The following is a 23541-nucleotide window of genomic DNA, read 5'->3' as shown; positions in this document are numbered from 1 at the left end:
GTCAAGAGAGGGGTCAGCCAGACCTTCCCAGTTAGCAAAGGTCAGGCAGTAGCTAAATCACTGCTTCTTAAGTTAGTACACGCTGGCATAACCTCGATTCACCTCATTTGCTGATTTTAAATAAGGGACCATAAGAACTTGAAATGCATATTGGGTGTCAACCAACAGTGAAGCTCGACTGCCAAGGTGGAAAAAAAAAAGCGCCCTTTCTCCTCCTGCTCCTGGCCCCCCGAGGTGCCAGGTTGCAATCTGCAAATGTATTGTCTGGCCCTAGGGGCTTGACAGTTAATGATTTGCCGCAGAAGGAGCCCGCCGGCCGCGGTGCGAGAAGGACGCGAGCGAACCCGGCAGCGCGGACTCACTGGCCGAGCCGAGCCGCCACCGGCAGCACAGGCACCGCCTCCCGTCTTCCGGGACCCGGCACGTCTAGGGGTTCCGGGCGCCGGAGACCGCGGGGCTCCCATGGAGGCCACCTCGCCGGCGGGATCCGCCCGCCCGCAGCCGCACGCGCAGGGAGCAGCGGGCGAGTCCGCCAGCCTGCTGCTCTGGATCAAGGGCAAACTCTTCACCTGGTGAGTGGAGGCCGCGCACGGCGACCGGCTGGGCGGCCGGCGCTGCTGGGAGCTCCCGGGTTCGCAAGTGGCGGCGGCAAGCACTGGGGTGCTGGTTCAGGCGGCTGAACATGTGCTGCAGGGATGTAGCTGTTTACTGGCTTTATGAAGCTCTTGGCGTCCCTCCCTTGACTCCCTCTTAGAAATCGTGGGGATGTATTTCAGAGGATTTGAGGGGAAATTCACTGTCTTGGCATTGTTAGGTCAATCCCCAGTGGCCTCCCAGCGGGGAGGGGACGAAGTCCCCAGGGATGCTGTGAAGGAGGGGTGCCCAGTCTCGGGCTTGGTAGGTGGGTGAGCTCCTCTTCCTGCCGCCGGTGCCCACATTCCCTGCTGCGGAGCCCGGCAGAGTGGGCGGGTGATCCCTCACTAACAGTTGAGTTCACCCAAGTGAGAAGTCTGTGTTGAGTTTTGTGGTGCCGCCCCGAGGAAATCCAGAGCCTGCCTCTTTCCCGGGCTGAGCGAGGCGACGTAGCCACCTTCGGGTCTGAGGTCCAGGGAAGCCTGCTTCTCTTGTCACTGTGTTACGTGGAAAATAGAGAGAAATGTGCTCAAGGGATCGGCGGAGACTCTGGGACAGGGAAAGCATTTCTGTGGTTACTGGACGACTCGCATCCTGGAAATACAGATAACTCAGGATCTAAATAATGAAAGCGAACGTTCACTGAGCATTCACTATGTCACGTACTGTGCTTAGCGATTTATATGGATACTATCATTTAATCCATACCATTTTATGAGATGGCACTGTTGTTATCCCTGCTTTGCTGATGGAGAAACAAAGAAGGCTAAGCAATTTACCCAAGGCCATGCGATGACCTGTAAGGGGTGGCGCCTGCCAGCCCCAGTCTAAACTGGGCTTAACTACTCCTGGACTCTGGCACCCTTTTTTTTTTTTTTTTAAGGTTAACAAAGTGAATTTGCCTTTAAAGGTTGTGAAAACTGTCTTAAAAAGTCATACTATATTCAAAACTAGATCAATAATGGTGTATGTATTTTTTCATGTAAATAAGTTTTAAATAGCTGTGTGTGTTTAAAGGGCCAAAAATCACCTTGTATTATCCAGCTATATACAGTATGTCTGATAAATTTAGCCATAAGTTCTCAGCTGGGAGGCAGTGTAGTGTAATGTCTAAGGGTACAGATTCTGGACTCAAATCCTGTTTTTGTGCCACCTACCAGCTAGGTGACCTTGGGCAAGTCACTTAACTTCTCTGTGCCCCACTTTTCTTACTTGTAGAATGGGGATAATAACAGTACCTACCTTGTTGGGTTATTGTGGAGATTAAGTGGCTGATTACGCAGGAGTGGCAGACAGCCTTGTTCATGGTACTATGCATGGGTTAGTTTACACCCACCATCAGCCCTCCATTCCTGGGTGATAGGAAGATGTGGTGTTGCTTCAGGAGATGAGAAGCAACCCTGATGAGGAGACAGACAATATGGTGGATTAGTTGAGCAAGACATAACAAGGATTAGCAATAATTGTTTTTTTCCTAATGCTCTAATATTTTCAAAATCTGGTATGTTTTACCAGGAACATCTGATAGCTTCCTAGATAGAAGATTTCTTCTGTCTCTGAACAGACTTTCTTTGTGCCTCCCTTATGGATTTTTACTTTCTTCCCTGTGTGATAGCTATTTATGTGTATCTTGCATTCCTGATGGACGAAGTCCTTAACAGCAGAAATCAAGTCTTTTAAATTTTTGTATTTCCCACAACCCCATAAATGAATGAATGAGGGATGACTAAGGTTCTTGAGGCTTCCTTTCCATTCTGCCATACTCTCTACAGTCTTCCCTTTATTGATCTTTATTCTGAGGGTCTTGGGCTGGAGCTTTTTTTTTTTTTTGGTTGGCTGAGCTCTTTTGTTCATTAAGATTTTCAGTCCTACCTCTGGCAACCATCCAAACATGAATTCTTGTTTGCAGTTTCTCCTTGTCTAACCCAGCAATCAGAAAAATGCAGTTTACCTGATATCCAGGACTTCTTATATTCAGTATTTTAAACTCTCAGTATTAAAACTCATCTCCTAAATTTGAGTTTAGCTCCATGAATCCCTAACCGTTATGGGATGGAGAGAGGTTGGTAAGTAGATGTGTTATCACTATATGGATAGGATATAAAGGAATAGTTTGTGACCACACAACTGGTTTCTACTCGTTTTACCAAAAGGGGGCAATAATACCTCTTTTGGCAACTGGGTACTAAATAACAGAGGAAAAGTTTAGGACCTTGAGCTGGTTCTGTTTTCATTATGAGAGGGATATATTCTAGGTAACACCAACTCCTGATATGCCTGCCTCAGTAGTAGACAGATAACTTTTTCTCTATGATTAAGAATATCAGGTCACTCGTTCAATAAAAATTTATTGAGGACCCACTACATGCCAGGCATTCATGATAATGAGCACTCTATGTTTCCAAGTAGATTCTGCTTGTAATTTCAGCTTTTGTCACTTATTGCTATCAACTCAAATGACAAATACTACGATAGGAGGATATGGATTTCCAGGAATACCTGAGGATATTTATTTAATCGTATGGATACTATCTAGCAGATTATATCCTAATGTATACTCTAATTCAAATATGAAAAAATGCATGTTTATTATAATGACTATCAAATTTATATCTCTAGCAAAAATTGTTAATTATTATTTCACATATTTGTCCTTTTCCCATCAAAAAAATGGTAAGCTTTTTGAGGGCATAGGTTTTATCCCATTCTTTTCGTAGTACAGTGCAGGACATGTATTCATTCATTCAGTCTTTCATTCGATAAACCTTGAGCATCTATGATGTTCTAGGTTCTAGACTAGTCTCTGTGCTATTAAGATGAATAGGATATAGTTCCTGTTCCCAGAGAATTCATGATCAAATTATGGTAAGAAGTTATGATAAAAACATCATAAAAAAAAGAAGTTATGATAAGTACTGTAGAGGTGAGCACAAAGTACAGATGGCACAAAGTAGGCCAGAGATCATGTCCACCAGCATGAGGGAGCTCGACAGAGAAGGTGATCGGGAATTTGACGCATGAATGAGTTTTCCAGGTGGACTAGGTGAGGAAGGACAGTCCAGGCTTAGAGATGCCAAAGAGTATTTTGCTCAAGGAACTGCAAATAGCTTGGTTTGAGGGGGGCACAGTCTTGAGGAGGAATGAACAATAGTATTTGGTCAGTCTACACGTGTACTCCTTGTTACTGTCTAGTAAAGGGCCTGGCACTTTGGTTCTTCTTTTCTGTTTGGTTTCCTCATTTCAAAGGTTAAGGCGCAGAAATTTGGAAGGAGTCATTTAGTGGTGTTTAACTGTACAGCCTTCATCTATTCACTCAACAAACATCTATTGAGCACTCACTGTGTGCACAACACAATCCTAAGCCGGTATGTAGCCCTCCTGAAAGGTACTGTAAATTGAAGAACTTTCTGTGGCCTTTGCAAGTGAGGGATTAGGGAGCTCTAGATCCTACCGGTCTCCAAAATATCTTCTCCCTTCCCCTTTAAATTTGCAAGATTAATTAATATCTGCCTCTTCTACTAGACTTCAGGAGGTAAGGAATCCAATCTAGTTTTGGTCACGATTGTATTCTCTGCCAAGTGTAGCACTTACCTTGCAAATACATACGCAATGAATACCAGATGTGACTATATGAATCCTTAATTCCAAATAGGAATTTTATAATAGATCACATCTCTTAAAAAATTTTTTTTTCTATTCAGCACTATATGTTTATGACCCAGTCATGTTTTGTTCCTCTACTCCATCGTTTTTCAATCTCAGCCTTATTGACATTTTGGGTCAAATAATTCTTTGCTCTGGGGGCTGGCCTGTACATTGTGGGATGTAGCAGTATCCCTGGCCTCTACCCTCTAGATGCTAGTATAGCACTCTCTCCACCTCCTTACCTCTGAGTTGTGATAATCAAAAATCTTTCCAGACATTGTCAGATGTTTCTTGGGGGACAAAATGACCCTGGTTGAGAATCACTGACCTAGCCTGTTGTTTCTAACTATCTGTGGTTCCATGGTCCTTCAGTGATGGACACTCAGATAGTTTCCAACTCCCAGCCACAAACAACGCTGATGAGCATTCTCATACATGTCCCCTTGTGTACTGGGGAAGAGTCAATGGCCAGGCCTGGCCAAGTCCCTCCAGGTGGCTTTAGGTAGAAGGGAGGGGATGAATCCCAGAATGGAGAATCCTTGGGCATTACAAAACCACTGTTGATTGCTTTTGTTTGGCACCCCTCCATCAGGCTGTTCTGTGACCATGGCTTTATCACCAGCTGCTCTGGAAGAAGGAGGAGGCAGTCTCTCTAGGTTGTAACCCATTAGCCCTAGGAGCTTGGAGGGAGGTGGGTGGAGGAATGGCTCCTGGCTAGAAAGCCTGAACCTTTTTAACTTCTCAACACTGCAGGAAGTTGTTAAAGGGATAGGCAGTAATGCAATGTAGGGGAGAGGTAAGGGTTGACATTAAAAGCCTTCCACTTGGCCTCTGGCTGTTCTGTGCCCCGGGTATAGTCCTGTCCCTCCCCCAGACCAGTTCTAGGAATAACCTTTGGGTTATTCCTGCTTATCTCTGCTCCTTTCTTCAGGTTGATTTGGAGGAATATGAGATGGCTGCCAGTGCTTATTTCCCATCTTGACAGCATTTCCAGAATATTTCTGGAGTCCACCTTCCCCTCCAATCCTTATTATCACTACTTCAGTTTAGGCCTTTATCATTACTTGGACTTTTGTCGTAGCTTCCATCCATGCCTCCACCTACCCTAAATCATCTTATTTCACAGGAACCAGAGTAATGTCAAATAAAATTAAAGGGTACCAATAGCTGCCATCAAATGAGAATTTACCACCTATCAAGGTATCCTACTAACATTTCATCAGTCCTTATATAAAAAGTTTTTTTAGTCCCTTTATAGCATAGAAGTAACTTGCCTGAGGGCACATGGTTAGTGAGAGGCAGAGTTGAAATAGTTTCATTTGATTCCAAACCAGACTGTTTTACAGTACTGTCTCAGAAATCTCACTGCATCATGTTCAGGCTGAAACCTTTTGGCTTCCTCCCATCACCTGCATCAGTGGTTTGCAAATTGAGGGAGCTCTTGGGGTTCCCTGGAGACTCCTCTGGGTCCATTATGGGGGCAAGTTAGGAAACAGACGCTGGTGGCTCCTGGGCTGGCCTCTGGCCCCCACCAGTCTGTTGCTTTGCCTGGTTTATAGTTGGGCTTCTGTGCAAGATGTTTGAAGAAAGGGTTCTGCAGCTAAAACAAGACTGAGAGCCACTGGTTACTGGATGGAGCTCAAGCTGTGGCTGTTGCTACTGCTTCTGGCTGTTGTTCCCCTCCTCCCTCCTTCATTTTCTTCTTTACCTGAACACAATTATTATATTTTTAGTGGTTTTTATTATGGTAAAATATATATAACATAAAATTTACCATTTTAAGCATTTTAAGTGACATTAAGTATATTCACAATGTTGTGCAACCATCACCGCTCTCCATTTCCAGAATTTGTTTATTATTCCAAACAGAAACTCTGAACCTGTGTAAACACTAACTCTGCATCCCCCTCTCCCCTCAGCCCCTGGTAACCACCATTCTACTTTCTGTCTCTACAAATTTGACTATTCTAGATCTCTTATATAAGTGGAATCATGCAATATTTGTCCTTTTGTGAGAACTCAAGGTTCTTGACGTGAACTGTAAGGCCCCCTATCACTGGCCCACTTCCCTCTCCAAGTTTATCTCCCAGAACATCCATCTCTCATGTGGCAGCCCAGCAATAACGGCATGCCTCTGAGTCCCTTGCTGTCTGCATCTTTACACCTGTACCTCCCTTCTTGAATGCCTTCCTATCTGACCTCATGGCTGCTTAAAGACTCTTTGTAGACAGAACCAAGTCAGGCAGTCTTCTTCCCTGGCTCCTTGCTGTACTCTGTTGGATGCCCTTCCTCTATGCCCTTCAGTTACCTGTTTCCTAACTCGTTACATTTACCATATTATGACAAAAAAGGTAATTTTCACTAACCATAGCTGTGGAAGAAGCGAACTGGCTCTCAAGGTAACTGCTTGTGTATATAAGTTTTGGTAAGTTTGTTAAAAAGTTATAAAGCTTCCTTATATTATTATTTACTGAGGAACATCAGAGAAAATGAATCATTTCATGCAGGTGAATTTTACAGAAAACTTATGACCCACTCTTTTAAAGTATTAAAATTTACTTTTAAACCCAATTAAAATGACACTGTTTATGTAATGGATTACTCACTTCTGTTAATTAATTTATTCATAATTTTGGGCAGCAGTTCTTCAACATTTAATTGGTTTGTATCAAACAACTTTCTAGGGTAGGCCAACCCATTGAATTACTTAGTGGGTCCATTTGCAACTAATCCTGGAGATTTTACCAAGGGAAAAAAACCCATTATTTAGAAGTCTTCATGGTATATTTAAAACAGATATATGAGACTACTTGCCTTTTAATAAACAAAGTGCATTCAACATATCACCTTTTCTTCATGATTCAGGATCATCATTATGATGATTTTCTTTTTTTTGCGGAACGCGGGCCTCTCACTGTTGTGGCCTCTCCCGTTGCGGAGCACAGGCTCCGGACACGCAGGCTCAGCGGCCATGGCTCACGGGCCTAGCCGCTCTGCAGCATGTGGGATCTTCCCAAACCGGGGCATGAACCTGTGTCCCCTGCATCGGCAGGCGGACTTGCAACCACTGCGCCACCAGGGAAGCCCCATTATGATGATTATGATGATTAAAATTATTATTCTGAGTGGTTGTAATATAATCAGAGGTTAATTTTTTGTCTTATTTTTTTCTGACTTCTTTCTGACAGTTTTCACACATGATTTTTTTCTGTATTACTGAGCATATCTCTGAAAGTCTGCATTCTTACTAAATTATGACTTCTAACCTGTTAACGCTGTAGAAACCAGGTAACCCAGTTTCTTAGAATTGCTCGTAGTGAAAGTATAAATAGGCCCTGTATAAAGATTTAAATGGTTTTTATTTTAATAAATTATAAAAACTTTAAGTCCACAAATTTTGGGACATTTTTTTGGATGGTTACAGGAGTCTATGTTAATTAAAGTCATCAGATAAGTAATATGTCACAAAAACTTGGTTATTTATGCTAATGATGCAGAGAAAGATTCCATGAGAAACCACCTTTGAGTCCCAAACTTCTTTCTAGTCATTTCTTGGAAACCAGAGTATTTAAGGAACGTTTTAACTCAGTTTTTTCAGTCCAACAAATCCTACTGAGAGCTTGAGGCTAGTATTATTGAGAGCTTGAAGCTTAGAGCTTCCCGGAGCAGTACTGAACAAAAGAGTTTAGGAGAATATTTCTTAAGCTTTTCACTGTGGTATCAAGCCAGAGATAAAAAAAATAATAAAAGCTAATCTTTGTTGAGTAAAGTTTACTTAGTATACCTAGAGCAACTTCACTATTCCAGCACCTCATGTGGATTAACTCATGTAATCCTTACAATAATACTCTGCAGTAAGTATTATACTATCATTGCCAGCCTACTGAACACATTTGGAAGCTGAGGCACTGAGAGGTTAAATCGTATTCCCTAACAGGATTAGTCACACAGTAGTAAGGAAAGCAACCAGGTTTCATCTCCTCCATCAAGTCAGTCTGGCCACAGAGCCTGTGCTACTAACCAGTGTGGTGACCCTGCCTCCTATGAGCTGGGCAATAAACAGAAAAAAAAGGACTTGGAAAATTTACCCCCTAGGGTTTTTGCTCTGGGTTATTTGTATCGCCTTGGGGTGCCAGAGAGTATATAAAGTCACATGATAAATATAATGCTCTTTCTGGGGCATCATTTAATTTATTTTTTAGATTTCAGTTGCACAGAAGTGGATTAATCATAATCCCTGGCTCATGACACCCTTTCGTTGTTGGCCCATGAATAAGTTAATTTTTTTGTGTGCAGTAAGTTCCTGTATACCTACAACCAGCCTTAAAGGTAATTTTAATCTACCTATTAGTCATCTCCTCCTTCATATCCCTTCTTCCCCAACCAAAGATAATCACCATCCTGAATCCTCCTTTCACCATTTCCTTGCTCTCATTTTGATATAGTTTGGTACCTCTATGTATTTCTATATATAATCTGTTGGGATTTTTTTACACATTGCTAACTTTCATCCATATTGTTACCTTATGCTGCAACACACTCCCTTTTGCTTCATATAATGTTCTTTCCTGTGAGTATACCACACTTTATTTACTCATTCTGTTTATGGGCATTTGGGCTTTTTTCTGTTTTTTGCAATAGTGAACAGTGAGCATTCTTCTACATGGCTCCTATTGATCACTTGTAAGAGCTTCTTTTATACACACACATGCACATATACATACATCTAGGAGGGGAATTACTGGATTATAGGGTATGTGATTGTTCAACTTTATAAAATAATGCCAAACTTTTTCCAAAGTGGTTGTATCAATTTACACTCCCACTAGCTGAGTATGAGAGGTCCTGTGAAACAAATAACCTTTCTAACACTTGATATTATCAGACTTTAAAATTTTTGACAGTCAGATGAATGTAAAAGAGTATCTCTTAATTTGCATATCCCTGATCACTAATGAAGCTGGGTCTCTGTGTATGTTTATTGGCCTTATTTGTTTCCACTTTTGAGAAATACTCATATTACCTGTGAAATACCCATATTTTGCTATTACTTTTATATTAAATAGTGTCTCTATACACAATGCAATTTATATAGATTTTAAAGATACCACCAGAGAGTTGAAAACATTGGGGCTTGTATCAGGTTCCCCACTAATGCTCATTTACTTCTCCTTGCCTGATAGTGGGGGTTCAGTTGAAAAGGCTGAGAGTAGTTGAGAGTTGGGAGGTGTAAATTAGGAGCAAATGAGTCAGATTAAGGAGGGGAATGAGTTTTTCTGGTTTGAGGCCTGTGGAGTGTTGAAAGACTCACATGACTCACAGGAAATCTCCCTTACACCTCCATTTGCCTCCCAGGCCCAGTCCTCAGGAACTTTCTAATTCAGGTTTAGACTCCTGTTTTCTTTTGGTGCCTGGCTGGTGTTTAAATAGTGTATTAGTTTGATTGTTAGCAGAGAAATCCAGCTCACCACTGTTGTAGGTAAAATAGAGGGTTTATGACTTCACAGAGTTCAAGGAGGGTAAAAGTGCCAAACCACAGAGAGCAGAGAAGCAGCTGGAGGCAGGAACCCAAACCACAGTGGGATTCTCTGCCTGTCTCTTTATTTGTGCTTTGCTTTCACTGTTGATTTCATTCTTCTAACTGCAGACCAGATGATTATCTTCATTTAAGAATTACATTTTACAGTTTAAACCACACAAAACAGAAAAAAACCCCAAACCCTCAAGTTTTGAAGTCTGTATTTTTGTTTGATAATCCACAAGGGATGTACATTTAGATTTTCCAATGGTTAAAAAAAAAAAAAACTTCTTCAAACTTCCTATTCAGCCTCAGCCTCAATGGGCAGGCAGTATTAGCAATTAAAAATTTTATGGGTCGTGGCTTCTTGGCTGCCCATTGAGAACAGGGTTAGTCTGTTTTCTTCCATGCATTTGCCAGACTGGGCTGTGTAGAGAGAGGGCTGTACATCTGTCACAGGGTCATAAACTCTAGTCATCTAGACTCTTGAAACAGCAGCACACTCATTACCCAATACTAATCCCATCCTTCTGAATCTACCCTTCCCCCATCCCTGAGCCCAAATTGTCAGCCCTCCTGGAGCTCCTGTTCCTAGCCTTTGGAGGGTGTTCACATTGGTGCCCCTCTTAGAATTCTCACACAGGAGACTGGGGAGAGGGAGAATCCTGGAGGTAGAGGCCATATCCTCTACATGTTGCCCACAGTTTAGTGCTGCCCCCTCCCCTCTTGTAGGCTGTAGGACTCAAGTTTCTCTGACCTGTGTCCAAAGAGAATAGGTGAGTTGAATATGTGTTTCAGACTTTCTTATTTCAGCCAATCAAAAATTGGAGGACAGAGGGAGGATATCATAAATAGATTTTATGTCATCTTATTTTCATTAGAACACCCCTTATTAAAATAATTAATTGTAGAACATATAATCAAATGAGTGTGTTAATGCCCATTGTTAGAGATGCAAGGTAATTTGTATCAGTTGGTCTCCCTGTATGGTATTATAATCCTCAATATTGTATATTTTATTTTTGTTCTTATCAGGGAGGCAGTGTGTAGCATGAGAAAATACAAACTGAACAGCTAAAACTCAGTTTCTCACCTATTCAATTGTACTTGTAATCCCTTTCTTACAAAAGTTTTTGTGAGATTTAAATGAAACAACATATATAAGCACTTAGTATGGCACCTGACACACAGTTATTTTTATTAAGCCACCTCACTTTTGTTAGGATAATAATAAAGGATTTTTGAGTTCATAATAAATGCAAGTAGTATCCCAACTGTCCTCAGTTTCAGTTACACATGGTCAACTGAGGTCTGAAAATATTAAATGGAAATTCCAGAAATAGACAATTCATAAGTTCTAAATTTCGTGCTGCTCTGAGTAGCATGATGAAATCCTGTGCCGTCTGCTCCATCCCACCTGGGACTTGAATCATCCCTTTGTCCTGCGTGTCCTGCCCATTAGTCACTTGTAGCATCTTGGTTATCAGATTGACTGTTCTTGTGTTCAAGTCACCATTACTTTACTTAAAAATGACCCCCAAATGAAAGAGTAGTGATGTTGGCAATTTGGATATACCACAGAGAAGCCATAAAGTGTTTTCTTTAATTGAAAAGGTGAAAGTTCTCTACTTAATAAGGAAAAAAATTGTCAGCTGAGGTTGCTAAGATATATGGTAAGAACAAATCTTCTAGATGTGAAGTTGTGAAGAAGGAAAAAGAAATGTGTGCTAGTGTTGCTGCAGCACCTTAAACTGCAAAAGCTACAGCCGCAGTGTGTAATAAATGCTCAGTTAAGATGGAAAAGGCATTAAAGGCATTAAATTTGTACCATAAGATATTCTGAGAAGGATCACATTCACATAACTTTTATAACAGTATATTGTTGTGATTGCTCTATTCTATTAGTTACTGTTGTTAACTTCATTTATAAATTAAACTTTATCGTAGGTATGTAGGTATAGGAAAAAACATAGCATATATAGGGTTTAGTACTATCCACGTTTTTGGGCTTCCACTGGGGTTCTTGGAATGTATCCCTCATGGATAAAGGGGAGGGGGCTACTGTACTTCCAATATAACAATGATTATGAGCCACACTGCTTGGGTTGCTCTCCAGGTTCTACCACTTACTAGCTGTGTGATATTGGGCAAGTTGCTTAATGTCTTGTGCCTCAGTTTCTTTATCTATAAAGAGCTATAAAAGTAGTACCTACCTGGGACTTCCCTGGTGGTCCAGTGGTTAAGACTCCATGCTTCCACTGCAGGGGGCACGGGTTGGATCCCTGGTTGGGCAACTAAGATCCCACATGCTGCATGGCGTGGACAGAAAAAAAAAAAATAGTACCTACCTTTAGGATTATTGGGAGGATTAAATGCATTAGGATTATGAAATTGTGAAATTGTTAGAACAGTGCTTTGTACATAATGTGCACTCAACAAGTGTCAGATATTGTTATTACTACTGTAAACAATAACAGTGGTAACAGTAATAATAGTAATGGTAACAATAGTAACAACAACAATAATAACAGTACTAGATATTGTGTGGATATGTATATAAGGGGGAGGCACAACAATATCCGTGACAGTTTCTGCATTTATAATCTAGTAAAACAAATACAACAGGCATATAAAACACTACAGACAGGATGTAGAAAATGGGAAGGAAGGTTACAATGCAAATGCCGTAGGAGTTGAGAGGACATGATTCTGGAACTGGGCACCCTTCTTACTATCTTTCTTCCCACAATTATTTGATTTTCTTAGCATAGAGGAATGGAAAGAACACAGGCTTTAGAATCTTGTTTGGATTTTAATCTAGTGTTACTATCTGTTTGTCATATCAACTTGGTTAAAAAACTTTGAACTTTTGCAAAATTTTGCCTACATTTTAGGTTTGTATGAAAATCCAGTAAGATAATATATGTAAAAGCTCAATACAGTGACTGACACTTGTCTCCCTTTTATTGTATAGACAGTGAGTATTAATGTTTCCCTTGTATTCTTGACTACCTAGGAATCATGCAGGACATAATATGTAAGGAAATCACTGGATTTCCAATTTTTACTTTTGTTGGTTTGAATAAATCTAGTTTGGTAGATTCTGTCTTGATGGCATGGTTTCATTTTTTTCCCAGCAAATGATGAAAGTGTTTTAATCCAGGATGGCTCCTGATCAACTTTGTCTGAAGTTACTTAATAGGCTTTTTACTTGATGTGATTATCTTGTTACTAAGGCCATTCATTGAGATTAATGTAAATAGTTAAATAATATTATGATTCAAGTATGATTTTAAGTGTCATATGCAACTAAGTTGACTTGGTGTATTAGTTTTCTAGTGCTGTCATAACAAATTACCACAAATTTAGTAACTGAAAACAACACAGATTTATTATCTTACAGTTCCTTAGGGCAGAAATCTGACACAGGTCTCACTGGGCTAAACGCAAGGTGTCAGCAGGGTTTTGTTCTTTTCTGGAGGCTCTAGGGAGAGTGGATTTCTTTTCCTTTTTCAGTTTCTAGAGGATACCTGCATTCCTTGGCCTTTGGCCCCTTCCCCATCTTCAAAGCCAGCCACTTTGCATCTCTCTGACTTTTCTTCTGTAGTCATACCTTCCTCAACCACAGATGGGAAAGATTCTTCCTTTTAAGGACTCATCTCAATGTACTTAACCATAATCACATCTGCAAAGTCCCTTTTGCCATGTAAAAGGAAAAAAACTTCTGACAACAAATGTCAGGGTGGGGGTGCGTGGTTTTCTCACATCAACCGATTCTTCAACTCTCCAGACACAAATTGGGTGTCCTACAATTTAGTTTGACACTATTTGGAGCTAGTGCAGATGACGCAGGTTAAAGACTCAGTCCCAAAAGATTGCCCCCGTCCCCCAACCTCCCATTTCAGACACCACTCACAAGTCCCAGGTTGTCACCTTGTACTTCTGACCAACCAGCTATAAATCAGAGGTTCCCATAACCTCCTTCTCGGGTTTGATAATTTGCTAGAGTGGTTCACAGGACTCAAGAAAAGTTTACTTGTTAGATTACCAGTTTATTATAAAAAGATACAACTCAGGAACAGTAAGATAGAAGAAATGCATAGGGCAAGCTATGGAGGAGGGGGCATGGAGCTTCCATGCCCTCTCCAGGTACATCACCCTCCCAGCACCCCAGTGTGTTCACCGACCTGGAAGATCTCTGAAAACCTTGGTTAGGGATTTTATGAATGCTTCGTTATGTAGGCACGAGTGATTAACTCATTGATCATTAGTGATTAACTCAGCCTCCAGCCCCTCTCCCCTCCCTGGGGGTGGAGCTGAAAGTTCCAGCCCTCTAATCACTGGCTGGTTCCCTTGGCAGCCAGTCCTCCATCCTTAGGGGCTTTCTTAAAGTCATATTATTAACATAAACTCTGGTGTGGTTGAAGAGGGCCTGTTATGAATAACAAAAGATGATTCTTTCACCTTTATCACTCTGCAGCTATTTCAGGAATTGGGGACAAACAAACAAACAAAAAAAGGTGCTTTTCACTCTTATCATTTAGAAAATTACAAGGGTTTTAAGATCTGGCCAGAAAACAAGACTAAAATATGTATTTCTTATATCATAATATCACACTATGTAAGGTGAACTATTCACAGGTTCCAGGGTACTAGGACATGGACAGTTTTGGGGAGACATCATTCTGCCTACTACATTTGGTGATAGAGTCTAAAATTAGTTCCAATAAAAAAAAAAAACAGCTTTAGAGCACAAATACCACCTGGATGCTGGTAAAAATGTAAGCAATAATTCATAAAATGTCAAGGAAACCTTTTTTAAACCTTTTCTCAGCTCATCTAACCCACACCTTCTGCACATGGTCAGTGTTTGAAATAACCAACCAAGAATTGGTACTCTTTTCATGTTGTACCACAGGTTTGAAAGAGATTTGGTAGCTGCTAATTTCTTTGGATGAGCTGCATCTCTAGGCTCCAGGCATGCTGGAGAATTCACAATACCATTCTCTCTGCTGAGACCCTATAAGCGGATAGGGTAGGGGGTCCCTGGAGAAAGAGAACCAGGCATGGCTTTCTTGACATTAGAGAAAGACCTAAGCCATTTTGTGATCTAAGCCTGGACACAATGCCCTTGAACAGGTCTCAGTAATTAGTGATCTTAAGGGAACAAAAAAACAAATGAGTTCTTAGGCAAGAGAAGTAACAGTAGCAAAGAATAAATCAGTTATAAAGGCTCTCAGTTCTGTTTCAATGGTAAAGATAGCCTGAAGCACATTCTTGGGCTGTTTTACAGAATTGAGCCCCCCAACCCCACCCCCTGCCTAGTGCAGCTGGAACCTAAGGAATGATAATGTTGAGCTTTTCTGACCCACGAGATTTCGGTCAACTAAAGCTTGGACTCTGTCAACCTTTGTCCCAATTCTATGCTGAATTCTTCTCTGCTCAAGCCCCTTCATGAATATGCATATACCCTCAGCTTCAGACTTCCCCAATTTTGCTGTTGGGGAGACACTGCTTTGGGAAAGATACCTGTTGTTCTTACTTGCTGCAAGTAATAAATCCTTCCTTCTCCCACTCTTTGGCTTGGCAGTGTCTTTTAGCTCAAAACCCACTAAGAAGTGAACCCAGTTTTCGGGTAACAGAACAGCAGTTCCTATTCCCTTTCTGTTAACCTGAGCAACTTGACTTCATTCTTTGTGTCAGATGAAATATTACTTCATGAGGAAAGCCTTGCATGAAATCTCAAATTAGGTTAGGTCCCATCCCAATTGTTTCTTTACTGTTTTTCTTCACTGCTGTGTTATGAATTTCATGAAGGCAGGCTCTCTATTATTTTTCTATATTCCCAGAGCCTGACATACTGTCAGGAAGTAAAAAAATATTTGCTGAATTGAAAAGGATACCATTAAGAAGATGGTAATAAAGGTCACCATGGGTTATTGCAACTGCCTGCCTTGTGGACTATTTCCACTAAGCAGTTTCTAGGTAGGAGTGGTGTACTACTGCAAAGGCTACCCCTCTTCTGAAAAAAGACACAGTTATTAACTTGATTTGATCATCCCTGAGATCATCTCCCTTGAACAAGCTGCAGCTTTCTACTCCACAGGTGCAGTTACCTTCAAATACCTCAAATGCTTTTCTCTCTCCACACTTCTCTATTTATGTGAGGATGAGTGTGTGTGTGTGTTTCTGCTTAACTCTGATTTTCTAGAGGGCTTGATATTGGTAGCCTTCTCTTTTATTGGCTGTGGGATGATACTGTGATGATGAAAGTTGCCAGGTATTGCAGAAGGTTATATACTTCAGTAGTGTGCATAGTATTTATTAAATTGCTTGGTGTGTGTTAGGATATATTTGTATACAAAATTCCAAGTAAAATGTAAAATAATCATAATTCTATGATAACTGATTTAATTCTATGCAAACCCAGTCTGCAGTTATTATGGAATATTTTATCTATTATAAAAATATGGGGAAATATAATATTGAAGACATATTCAATGATCACATAAGAAGTCAGGCATTTATATAGAGAGATGGCACCAACCTGTATTTTTGCAGCCTCATCCATTGTCATCAAACATTTGGTTATAGGAAAAAAAGAAGAGATTAATCCTCTACTTTGAAGTTATTTTAACAGAATCATGTAGGAGGGAACATGGTGGGCTAGCAGAAGCACTCTACTTAGTGTTGGGGTTTTGTATTTTGTACCTAATTCTGCCACTTTTGAACAACGTCGGTTAAGTGACCCATTTCACCTCTCTCAGTCTTGGTTTCTTCGTCTGTAACTCCACAGCACTGTCAAATGGATCAAAAATCAAAGAGAGTAGAGAGAAGTTTTTGTAAATTGTGAGGCACTATAAAAAACATAAAGTTAGGTATTCTGATGGGGTCCATTTATGTGAATGTAATAAATACATAATATTTGATGATGACGGATGCCCCATTGGCGAGTCCAGGGAGCTTTAAGTCAGCAGTTTGGAAACCTTGAATTGTCAGCTGAGAATCGCAGGTAATAAGGAGGTTGGGGGAGAAGCAAAGGTGAGCTGTGAATCAACATTAGCACAAGGATTCAAAATGAGGAGTCAAAAAAGTCTTCTAATGTTATGTTCTCTTCTGGTCCCTTCACTTTACAGGTTTTCATAGAAAGAAAGGATTTTTTTTTTTTTTTTTTTTTTTGCGGTACGTGGGCCTCTCGTTGTTGTAGCCTCTCCCGTTGCGGAGCATAGGCTCCGGGCGCGCAGGCTCAGCGGCTCCGCGGCATGTGGGACGCTCGCGAACCGGGGCACGAACCCGTGTCCCCTGCATGGGCAGACGGACTCTCAACCACTGCACCACCAGGGAAGCCCGTTTCTCCTGCCATTTTTTACCTTTACAGCAATTCAGCCTGCCCGTATTGATTCACATACTGGATAAACAAAGATGAATAGGACATTGTTTCTGCCTTTTAGTAGCCTACAACCTACCTGGGGAGCTAAACACATACTAAGTAGTGTATAATGTGAGACATTTTATTAGATCAGCAATCTTTAGGGTTTTCCTCCATTATAAACCCCTTTTCATTACTTCTCTGCCAGGAATTAATGTATATTGAAACTCCTGTAAATTGCATTTGTTAAGTAATAATGAATTTATTTTTCCTTCTCTCTCTTTTAACTAATCAGACACTAAAACTTCTGATAAGCAAGAGAAAATGAGTGTTACCATGCTTAGTTGGTAACTGAAAGTAAGTAAATGTGATGTTTGGGTTTATCATGGGTAAATGTGGGGGTTCTGTTAGGCTTAAAAAATATGGAAACGTTTAAATAAAAATAGAGACTATTACCTGCTGTGATGTACTCATCACCCAATAATTATCAACTCATTTCATTTGCACTGCTCCACTTCACCCCTTCTGGATTATACTAAAGTAGATCTCAAGCATCATATAATATCATGCATAAATATTTCAGTATTGATCTCTGCAAGATAAGGGCTTAAGAAACGTAGTCATAGTACCATTATTCCCCCTAAAAATTAACAATAGTTCCTTACTATCATATATCTTGTCCATGTTCAGATTTCCCCAATTATAGCTTAATTTTAAAAATAGTGTTTTTAAACCAAGATGCACATAAGGCCCATGCATTTCAACGGGTTGTTATATCTACATCTTTTTCTTCTATACGTTTCCTCTTCCTCTTGGCTCTTTTTTGTTGTTGTTGTCTTTTTCTTTTCTTGGCTCTTTTTTTTCTTGCAGTTTATTTTTGAAGAAACAGTTCATTTGTCATGGAGAGTTTTCCACACTCTCAGTTTTGCTGATTGTATCTTTCCGGTGGATGTACAGTATTTCCTTCTCAGAATACTGTTTTTAAATGCAGAAAATAAAATATATAGGATTATAGTGGAAACACATTACATCTGTTTAGGTATTAAACTATTAAAACATATTATGATGTTAATATATGTGCTTCTTTTCTTTAAAAAAAACCACGTTAAATAACAAGATCTCACAATGGATCTTTACCATGATTTTGGAGTAGTGATGATATTTTGAAATTTCAGCAACAGTTGTCATATGATATGAAAATATCTGTGAATTCTTTGGCAGCAAAGTCATAGGTACTGCTAATACTTCTACAGTTTGTTACCCACGTTCACAATCGAAGGGAACGTATTGTGATGTATTTTTTTCCCATCCAAGTTCATGTATTTCCCAGAATATTTTCATGGACCTGATCAGTGGACCCCTGTTAAAAACCCTGTGGTCCTACATTTTTGGCAAGACTATTTCATAGATATTGTGTATTATCTTCAGGAGATGCATAACGTTTGCTTGTCTTTATTGTTGTTGTTGTTATATTAGGAGCTGTCAAGTTTTATTGCCTAGATTATTATTTTATTAGGGGTTGTAAAATGATATTCTATTTCTGTCATTCCATTTTTATTTATTATATAAGTATTTCTACAAACTCCCTGTCATTAACTCATTACCCTGAGGTATAATTTGTATAGGAAGGGAGGGATTGCCCTTTGAGTTAATTCTAACTTTTAATAAAGTTCAGAACCATAGGGTTTTTAATATAACCTCTTCAGTCTTACATCTTCATCTCCTTTTTCCTGTACCCAAAATCAATACATTAATATCATTTCTTGTTTGCTTTATTCCACAGTATGCACACAGTCTCAAAATAATATCAACACTACCTCTAAAAAGTTTAAGATATTTTACAGTTCTTATTGTTTCTATGGTATATTCTATTAGGAATGTACTGTCAAATTAGTGTGTTTTAAAGTCGCTTGAAATAATTCCTTTCTATTTGGTTTTGCCACCAACTTAAGACATCTTTAAGTTCATTTAAAATTTTGTTTTTAATTTTATATGTAGCTTTTAAAAAAATTTAATTTTTGTTTTATAATTATGTAAAATACATGGCTCCTAAGACAAATCTATAAAACAAGGCATATTCAGACATAATGTACCTCTTACTTTCTCTCTCTCCTGACCTATAGGTAACTGTAAAAAGTTACCTGTTTTCATTTAAAAATACTAACAAATATAGGTAAATGTTTGCATTCCATACCCATTTTCCTCCTCATTTGGTTCTTTTTTTAGTATCTCCTGGCCGTCATTTTATAGAGTGTATAGAGATATTTACTTTGCTTTTTATAGCTGCACGGTATTCCTTTGTGTTTATTAAGCTAGTCCCCTGAGACAGGAAGGCGGCAGGGCACAACCTTTAAAAGAATGACAGCCATTGAGGACACGACGTAAACCGTTTAGAACGAACTGGGTCCAAGATGGTGGGTGATTGACTTCCACTAGACCTTGAACCTCAGTATATGTTCATTGCAATACATCAGCAAGCTAAATGACACACCCACAGGCGCCATGACAGTTACGAGGCCGACCATAAAAGGCAAAAAAGTGGGCAGTGGCCCAATTCATGGAAATCCCCACCTCTTCCCCAAAATAGTTGGAATAATCCTCCCACTCATTAGCCTATGAAATTATCCACCCCTATAAAAACTGACAACTGCATACCCTAGTGCCTGTCATCTTCTGAGGTGGTCCACACTCTATGGAGGGTGTATCTCCCTGAATAAACCTTCTGTCACTTTACTATGGCTCACTCTTGAATTCTTTCCTGTGTGAAGCTAAGAACCCACACTTGGCAGCCGTCCCAGGGACTCGCCTGAGACCAGGGACATGACCATCCTCTTGTGCTCACTTTCTTTCCTGCAACAATATTTTTAGACATACAGGTTTTTTTCTTTAGATTTTCACTATTATAAATAGTGCTGCAGTGAATAGTCTGTATATATTTACTGAGCATCTACAATGAGTAAGGCATAATCCAACGGGGGAAAAAGAAAATTACCTTTCCCTACTTGCCTTCCTTTTGAGGTAATAATATATACTACTGCTCTTTCTATTCTTTGAAATTTGGCTTGCTTGGCCACTTTGAGTTTTGAATATGCCTTTATTACATCAGAATGTGTGTTCTTCAAAACTGCTAGCTACTTATGCTTATTAGCATTAGATGATACACTAATGGCTAAATTTTTGAATCATAGAAATGTAGATAAGGAAAGAATATAACAGGTCATCTAGGCTGCTACTCACTATATAAAGAAAAACTATCATATTTTAGCTTCCTTCCAGTCTAATTTAAAATACTCTACTAATAGACACTGGATAATCTATGTGCTAAATGTGATGATTTATTCTTTCCAGATTTGTAATAGGATTTTATTTTTTTTATGTTGGGGGGTAGGAGTTTATTAATTAATTAATTTATTTTTGCTGTGTTGGGTCTTCGTTTCTGTGCGAGGGCTATCTCCAGTTGTGGCAAGCGGGGGCCACTCTTCATCGTGGTGCGCCGGCCTCTCACTATCGCGGCCTCTCTTGTTGAGTAGCACAGGCTCCAGACTCGCAGGCTCAGTAGTTGTGGCTCACGGGCCTAGTTGCTCCGCGGCATGTGGGATCCTCCCAGACCAGGGCTTGAACCCATGTCCCCTGCATTAGCAGGCAGATTCTCAACCACTGCGCCACCAGGGAAGCCCCTGTAATAGGATTTTTATAGAAGTGCTCAAGTTATTATTCTATCCCGGGTATTTACAGATGGCGGTATGATAGATTTAAAAATCTCCCCAAGGAGACAGCTCCATAGATGTCTTTTAGCTTTGATACTAAATCTTGCCTTTAGATGATAATGTACAACCTAGCAGCACGGATTTGAGACATAAAGTGAACAAAAATGTGTGATTTGCATTCAAACAATGCATTGTATCAGTCATTTGACACTTTTTTTTTTCTTCAAATAATTCAGTGGTTTGTCATCTTCATTGTGTATTAGATGCATCTAGGGGACTTTTAAAGTAGACTGATATTTGGATGCCACCTCCTAAGAATGTGATTCAACTCGTTTGGGCTGATGTCTTAGTTCTGGTGTTGTTTTAAAGCTCCCAATGATTTTTAAATGTACCCCCAGGTAAAGGACTATCAATCTAACCTGACATTCCAAATGAAGAAGAGCTGAATAAATGAATCAGTCCTGTCACTGTGTCTTGTGTATATTTTATGTAAAGCTAGTGTTTGAATTAGGCAAAAATCCTTCATTCCTGAATCTTCCTGGAAATTGTTCACCTTTCTGGTCTATGATCAAGTGTCTCATTCTTTGTGAACGTTTTCCAGGCAGTCTTGACTTTTCCTTACCCTGGCCACGCATACAACTCTGTTTTGACACTTTCCCATTTTATTGTGGTTCTGTGTTGTGAGGTCTGTTTCCTCGACTAGACAGAAAGCTCCTTAGCACGTTCAACAATGGCAAATATCCTTGAAGCACTTATTCTGTGCCAGGCACTGTGTTACTCATGGAGAATATAATGTCCCTGTCCTCCTGGAGCTTAGAGTCCTGGAGGAAGAAGAACCACAAGCAGCATGGTAGGTGCTAGGATAGAGGGATATGGTATTTTTTCAGGGCACACAGCAAGAGCCTGCTGACCTGTTCTGGAGAGAAGTGGGCCTGGGACCATGAAATACATGGGCCTTCTAAATTCCCTGTGCTTATTAGCACATATTAGGCACCCAAGAAACTTTAGTAAGTACATGACTGAAGAGTTTACTGACTGATTAAATGAATAAAAGAAGTTATAGTTTCATTGGAAAGCATGTGCATGAGTATGTGTTTTGAAATGGAAGGGATGTTAAAATACGTACTTTAGCTTTTCTGGAAGAAAGAAGGGGGGAAATAAAATGCCTTAAAGTCTTTTCTTCTTTTATTCCTTAAATTCATACAATATATCCAGATAGTAATGTGGTCAGAAGTGATGTTATTTAGTTTATTTTCTACGTGTTTTCCCACCCCTCCCCCTGATGATCCATGACTTGTTTGCCCTGCTTTCTGGTGTCCCGGCTCCCACAGCATGAAGCTGCCTTGGAAAATATGTCTTGGAGTTGGATCATATCCTGCCATTGAAGTTCACTTCAGTGGAGGTTCCGTTTGAAAAACAGTGGCAGGATATGTCCTATGGTTAGATGCATGTTGCTTCTGTCAGCTTCCCTTAGAGAGTAACAGGTTTTATTAAGGTGTAGAGAGAGTCCCTTTGTTTAATTCAGAATTCATATGCATTAGGACCTTGTGAAATCCAAATGCTTAAATAGGAAGCCATAAGTAACAAAAATTGTTTTGAGGCCTATGGTATCTCTACGAGTCTGAGTGGTTTTCTCTTCTTTCGCCCTTGTTCAGCCTCCACCCCCTTCAGTTTCTCTTTCTTTCTGTCTTTCTAACTTGCTCTCATTCTTGCTCTCTTCCTCTTCCATTATAGATGAGGTCATTATGATTTGGAGCCAAGAGAAGTGCATTCCTGTAACTTTAAATCTCCATACTCAATTTATGACTTTTTTTTTTAGAAGATGGTTATACTTTATAGTTGGAGGACAGCTTGCTTAATTGTGCTATTTTTTAATGTAAATGTGAGCTTATTAGAGGAATTTTCTCAATTTGTGAACAGGGCTTACTGCTTCCACATTTCTTATTCTCACATATTTCACATTTATTATTGCTTTTGAGCCCCTTATGTTCTGCAAAGAATGTTCTGAATTTGATAAAGTTATCAGCCCCTTGATTAGCTTTTTAGTGTCCTGTACTTTGGACATCCAATGCCCTCCTGACATATGGAGAAACAGTGTTAATACTGGTAGCAGGGAAATTAGGCTAGACCCTTTGTTTCCTGACTGCAAGGTGAGGTGCAGGGATCCTTTGAAGAAGGTGTTTCCTAATATAAGCTCTGTTATAAAATCTTGGAGAAGTGAAGGAGGGTAAAGAGATGAATGTAGGGAAAGGTGAGTGAGGACAAAGAGGTACAGGAGGTAAGAAGATATCAGCCGTGAGAGATGACCTCACTTACTATCCTAAGACCATGTTGTATAGCGGGCACAGCAGATGTTCAGTGGTCAGACAATTTGTGCACAGACTCTGCTCCTGAGATGATCTTAGGGAAGACACACCCCTCTTCTGGGCCACAGTTTCCTCAACTTAAAAAAGTGGGCATTAGCAACAAAATCTAGCAATTCTGAGACTTTGTTCCATGGAAGAGAGGAGGAGAAGTTTAAAGAAATGAGGTCATTAAACAATGAAATACCAGAAAATTGGAACCATTTCCTTGGCCAGGTACCCTTCCACACATGATTCCAGAGGGAAGTATGTGGTTGGGGACAATGACACAAAGTGAATGCACTTTTTCACTCTTTGGCTTTGGCC

General features: G+C 40.0%; 1 protein-coding gene across 5 annotated transcripts in view; it reads left to right on the top strand.

Moving 5' to 3' along the window:
- The first annotated feature begins 273 nt into the window (after nucleotides 1–273).
- The window catches only part of SLC35F2 (solute carrier family 35 member F2), a 50117-nt gene continuing 26849 nt past the window's right edge, over nucleotides 274–23541 (top strand). For all 5 annotated transcript variants that reach the window (XR_007478960.1, XM_033410147.2, XM_049714109.1 and 2 more), the window contains exon 1: nucleotides 274–572. Coding sequence is in view for 4 of the 5 variants with exons in the window: in XM_033410147.2 (XP_033266038.1) it covers nucleotides 289–572 (284 nt within the window). In the remaining variant the exon portion in view is untranslated. The remainder of the gene's footprint in view (nucleotides 573–23541) is intronic.

The sequence above is a fragment of the Orcinus orca genome, chromosome 8, assembly GCF_937001465.1.
Source record: "Orcinus orca chromosome 8, mOrcOrc1.1, whole genome shotgun sequence".
NCBI classification, from domain to species: Eukaryota; Metazoa; Chordata; class Mammalia; order Artiodactyla; family Delphinidae; genus Orcinus; species Orcinus orca.
Note: the sequence above shows the minus strand (reverse complement) of the source record. Positions and strands in the feature narration are given on the sequence as shown.